Genomic DNA, 5838 nt, shown 5'->3' on the forward strand with positions numbered 1-5838 from the left:
TATTATAGAGGTCAGTGTCCACAAAGGATTTGTTTTCTTTCGTTTGATTGTAGAGATTGTAGAGTTTGTAGTTCTACTAGGAATGTTATACTTAAAACTATTTTTCCTTACTTCCTAAAATTATAAACAATTGAAGCAGCAGCTACTTTTTCACGTCCTAAAATGGCCGCCTCTGTACCTTGATGTGTGCAAAAAAATCAGTCCCTGCTCACGGCTGGTCTAACCCAAGCTAAAACTATACAAAAATAATGTTTTTAGGCACTATAAGAGAGTGCATACAAGTACATAATATAATATTTAATACACTAAAAACATTCCTCTTTAGACGCAGTCGGGTAAAATACAAGCACAATCTTCAACATGTGCGCACCCTAGAAATTGGCCTGTAAGTTAGGGGCCGCCAAATGGAAAGAGAATCACAGTTGATAAATGATTTGAGTACAAATGTTATTTTGATCTGGCGCGATATCGTCGGATTTGTTTTGGGGGCGCGTTGTGACTTGTGAGGGGGACAATTACAAGGAATTACTTTTGCTTGTGTATTAACCAATTTGACAATTATTGTTATTAACTCTGGTAAAGCCTCAATTTCCACGCTGGATTTTAGTGGGATATAACATGTAAATATATAATATAAGTGTTTCATAAATCTACCAGTGCGGTAGATTTATGAAACACTTATATTCGCTCTGCATACTCAGTAGCTATGTCCACACTGTGCACTTTCATCTTCAATTTTCGTCATCAACTTTCATAATGGCGCATTCAATAATTGAATGCGTCAAGGAACGCAACGCCAATATTGTCATTTTTGGAGTTTTGGATACGGTCAGAGCGCATGCGTCGCGGCATGCCTCACGTTCGCTGTTGACTGCGCTATAACGCATGCCCTTGACGAACAAAAAGAGGCACAGTGTGGACAAAGCTTATCGGTTGTATCACGGGGAGTGCCCTGAGGAATTGTTTGGAATCATATCTCCTGCAACTTTTCGCCATCGTTCCACGCGAAAAATATACCATCCTCATCACCATAATGAGTGGCAATCTTCCACTGTGCGTTTTTCGCGTAACTTTCTGCCACGCACAGTAAAATTCGGGAACGAACTATCGCCAGCAGTATTTCTGGAAAGACCTGCAAAACTTCAAGAAGAGAGTGTCTTCCCTCTTAAATGGCCAGTTTGTTTGAAGTCGGCCTACTGGTTCGTTCTGTCTATAATCACAGTTTACTAAATACCAGTGACGGATTAACCCTTAATCAAATTAAGCTATTGCCTAGGGCATCACGTCTGAGGGGGCACCAGAAGAAGGACAAGAAACATCCGTCCTTAGGGCATCACGTCTCACCACTCCCACTTCACCAAAAATCTCACCAAAAAGTTTCTAAAAAATAATTACTAATATTTTTAGGTGGTAAAAGCTTAAAGACAGATTCTAGTTGACATACATACGGATGGGGGGGGGGTACACAGGCATGGATTGCTTAGGGCATCAAGTAGTCTTAAACCGTCACTGCCAAATACTTACTAGTTACTACGTAACTATAATAATTATGAATTAGATATGATTTTACGGTCTAGCTAGATATGGTTCCCGGGAAACTTTTTTGACTTATGTGTTATTAGTTATTACTTTCCTTAAATTCATAATATAGCTAGTCTCTTAAATACTTATAAATTAAAGGCAAAGCGCATAATTACTTTTTATTCTGTCATATCTGTATTATAGATCAGTTGTTTGACTTCTCAGGCTGGATTTCCCTGAAATGTTTCATGACGTTAGTTCGTGATTTTTGCTGCCATACCTAGTTTCGGTATAAAGAATCACATGTAAAAATTGATCAAGTAGCTAGCTCAAATGTTTGTCTCGGAAGACACATCAAACCCTCTTCTTAGGTTTGGCCATGATGGATGATTGTTGATTTGATATACAATCTAAGTCTATCATAAGCAATCATAGACGAATATGCTCCTTATCATACACGTTTATAATCGCCTGTATTTGATGAGCAAACGTGGAAAGGCCGCATCATGCCGCATCATATTTCTTGGCCATATCTCTTTTCTAATATCTTTCATATTTATTACTAGATGACGCCCGCAACTCCGTTGCGTCAAACTTTTATCGCGAAGGGACCGTACATATTTTCGGGATAAAAATTATCTTGTGTTCTTTCATTTTTTTCTCTCATCTCCATACAAAATTTCAGCAAAATCGGACCAGTGCTTAGGGCCGCGCTACACCGGAATGGCAGCGGCGAGGCGAGCACTTTCAGTATCATATGATTTTAAATTTTATCTTCAATATTGTAATTATTGTAGGTATGTAATAGATGCAAAACTTGGTTGCGCTGAAATTCTATTATGGCGCATATTAACAGACAGAAATAATTTAATTTTAAGATTAGTGTAATACAATCTCTTACAAACTTACAATCTTATAAGCGATCCAAGCGACGGTAGTATTCTTTAGACGTGGACCAATCAATGGGTTAACTTGTCCCGCGTGGATTATAAACCAACTGAAAAAGGATGATAACATTTTACACTTCATCTACTCTACTTGATTACAATACGCTTGAGTCTGAAAAGAAGAATGCCGTATGTGTTGGGGCAACCATACGGACTTTTAAAATCTTGTCCTAAGCACTACGGTATATTTGCAGAGTGGCTGCTTTGAGCTGAAAATACTGTATAAATAATCCACAACGGATGCAAAGGTCTTTATTTTTTTAGTCTAAAAATCTGTCCGTCGGTGATTATACTATCAGGGAAATTGTTTCATACACACAATGCGGACCTACGTAATTTGGTCGTGTAATGTCAAACTCAGCCGACATAACATAACTCATAAGGCTCCTTACAGACGAATGGCACTTGTCGACGGCTGCCGTTGACGCGTGCCGTGCTGATGTAAGAAACCTCGCTCAGTGAGCGAAAAAATAGCTCACAACGCGTTGTGGTCACAGTGAAACAGCCACGACGCGAAATCCACGTTGCGGCTCTAATGAAAACGACCGCCACAGTGCGTTCTGGCGATCACAAAAAGACTTCGAAGACAGTGAAAATTTTTTTGGCAGTTTTACTCACAAAAGCCACATACACACTGCAGTCATAGCAATACAAGTGCGAATCAGCCTGAAAAATATTAAAATACATTAACGGCCGTTCCCAATATTTGATCTATCTCTGGTTTTGCCCTACTAGAGATAGGAATAGCTCATAATTGACATAAAATATATGTCTCTAATGTCTAATGTGAGCTATTCCTATCTCTAGTAGGGCAAAACCAGAGATAGATCAAATATTGGGAATGGCCGTAAACTAACTCCAATAACACGGCTAAAACAAATTGTAATGGCAATTTTTTATAGAGCTCGCGACTACGCTCCATCCATGTCCATGAAAAGGATATACAAGACTGACCTAAGTCGGTTCACAGAATAAACACGAAAAGCAAACAGACATTATGGCTGGCCGCGGACGTTTTCCGTATTCAATTTCCGAATTCGTTCTCCGTTTTCGGAAATACGAACGCACGGAATCACTATTCGCTTTTTTCTGGAACGGAACGAATTCCGCATGTATGTTTCAATTGCAAAGCCGGCGCATTAGCGCGTTAAAAAATGAACATTTGTACTAGTCACACGGAATTCCGAATACGGAAAACGTACTATGTTGTACTTTAAAGGGGTAACAGACATCTAAATGGCCTGTGTGGCAGCAAAGAGCTGCGAGCCGCGAGCCGTGAGCCTGGGGGTATGGTTCGCGAACTTTAAGTTCGTGCGTCTATCAGGCCTTTTAAACATACCTCAGACAGAGAGGGGTAGACCTAAAAACTTTGGCAGTTGGCACCAAATATAATGTTAGAATGGACATACCCCTTTTCGTTGCTACCTCTGAATGGTACATATTCGAGTAAAAAGTCTACTAAAATGGCTAATATAATATACAGTATCGGGCCGAAAATATTATCTTCCACTTGGTCTGTAAGTTTCGGCGAATGTTTGACAATAGTAGTATCATTTGCTAAACGTCTGTATTTGTTAAATATTGTCGAAACAACAGTTGTACGAGTAGGAGTTGGTCCCGAAAACGTGTTCAGTTCGGAAGATGTGCAGTAGCTGATTTTCTGCTTCTGATCTTTACATTTTTCTGTAAAAAATTAAAGAGTTAAAAAACATAACAATTACGTTTATTTATATACAGGGTGTAACAAAAACAAGTGATAATAATTTAGGTAGTGTACGTGTTCCCTGTAGAGAGTTCACTGTGAAAGTAGCAGCGCTGAAAGACCAAAAATTTTTTTCACTTTTGTATGGGGAAACTCGTGACGCTCGGGTCCTTGCCGTACACGACCTAAATTATTATCACTTGTTTTTGTTACACCCTGTATATGCCATACTGTTATTATAGATTTGAATTGTGTTTGGTTTTGCCTCAACAATATTTGGCTAGCTATAGATAGCGTGATGCTAGTATTATAGGACCACTATATGTGAACACTAATAAAATACAACTTTTTGCACTATTTCCAATGGAATATCCATTCCAAATGTTCAGGAAGATACTTTCCACGTTAGTAACATAGAATATCATTGCTTTCCACAGTACAGTAAAATGAACACTTTTGATAGTGTTCATTTTACTGTACTGATATAAATTTTTGATTTCACAGTAATAATATACACTTTTAATGCACTTTTCCACTTTTATTAATAAACATTTGTGTTTTACGCGACCGGTTTCGATAAAATCATCATCAGGTGTGAATGACTTTTTGATTAATATATTGATATACTTACTTAAATCAAAAATTTAAAATTTTGTTTGTGTCACAAAACTCGAAAGCGGCTGAACCGATTTGGCTAATTTATGTTTTGAAATAGTCGTGGAAGTCCAGGGAAGGTAGGGAAGCTGATATTAGGAGAAAAGTGATACGAAGTTCACCGGGTCATCAAGTAAACTATAAAATGTGGTGTAAAGTCTAAACCAGGGGTTCCCGATCTTTTTCGGCCTCCGGGGCAGTTACACGAATATTTTGTCACGACACTTTACCTAGTTATTAGAAAAAGATACATAATAAATACCTTTAATAATTATAGTAATAAACAAATAAGTATTTAATTATCTACCTGATTTACATGATTAAATATTATAATTTTATTTTATAATATTTAGAACCAAGAACTGGTTTCGGATAATGATGGAGGAATCGACTCACGGCGCCCCTCTTGCCTTTCCACGGCGCGGCTCACAAGGGCGTCGCGGCGCACAGTTTGGGAACCCCTGGTCTAAACTAAATATGGGTTGGAAACCTCGTAAGCGCCGTGTATGTCCACGATACGGTAGATTCACTGAGCTGTACTCTGATACTTCTGTACCCATGTTATTAAATTATCACGAATATTGTTAACGAGAATATTGTCCGATATTTTCTTTTCGGACCGAAATTCTTTAAAATAATTGTCAGAATATTTGACGATTATTTTGAAGTTTGTTTTTTCCTCCATATGGTTTGCAGACTTCTTGCAGATGTTTCTAGTTTCTACCTCTGCAGTATGCCATTCCGCATCCACTTCGCGCGTGAACAAAATGAACGGAACGGCAATTTTTGACAGCAGATTTTTAAAAAATATCCTCGATCATTGGATAATTTTTTATATTTGCCTGTCACAGTACAGAATCAGCCGCTATAGCCTATAAGAAAAGAAAGGATCAAAATGTTTTATTCCACTTACCCCGGTATTGCTAGGGTCAATTTATTTTCTCACTTTTTGCCATCAGATTCTGGTAGACCTATGATATTATATTAAAAAATCATTGGGTAGACCTATACTAT

General features: G+C 38.1%; 1 protein-coding gene across 1 annotated transcript; it reads right to left on the minus strand.

Moving 5' to 3' along the window:
* Window positions 1-1709: 1709 nt before the first annotated feature.
* On the minus strand, window positions 1710-5435 carry LOC121732579. Its single transcript, XM_042122509.1, has 5 exons — window positions 5315-5435; window positions 3878-4151; window positions 3087-3134; window positions 2431-2518; window positions 1710-1757 (listed from the first exon to the last, which is right to left on the minus strand). Exons 1-5 carry the CDS (start codon window positions 5382-5384, stop codon window positions 1743-1745), a joined length of 495 nt encoding a protein of 164 aa, XP_041978443.1. The 5' UTR covers window positions 5385-5435; the 3' UTR covers window positions 1710-1742.
* Between the last annotated feature and the right edge of the window lie 403 nt (window positions 5436-5838).

Source organism: Aricia agestis, chromosome 12 (assembly GCF_905147365.1).
Source record: "Aricia agestis chromosome 12, ilAriAges1.1, whole genome shotgun sequence".
Lineage (NCBI taxonomy): Eukaryota > Metazoa > Arthropoda > Insecta > Lepidoptera > Lycaenidae > Aricia > Aricia agestis.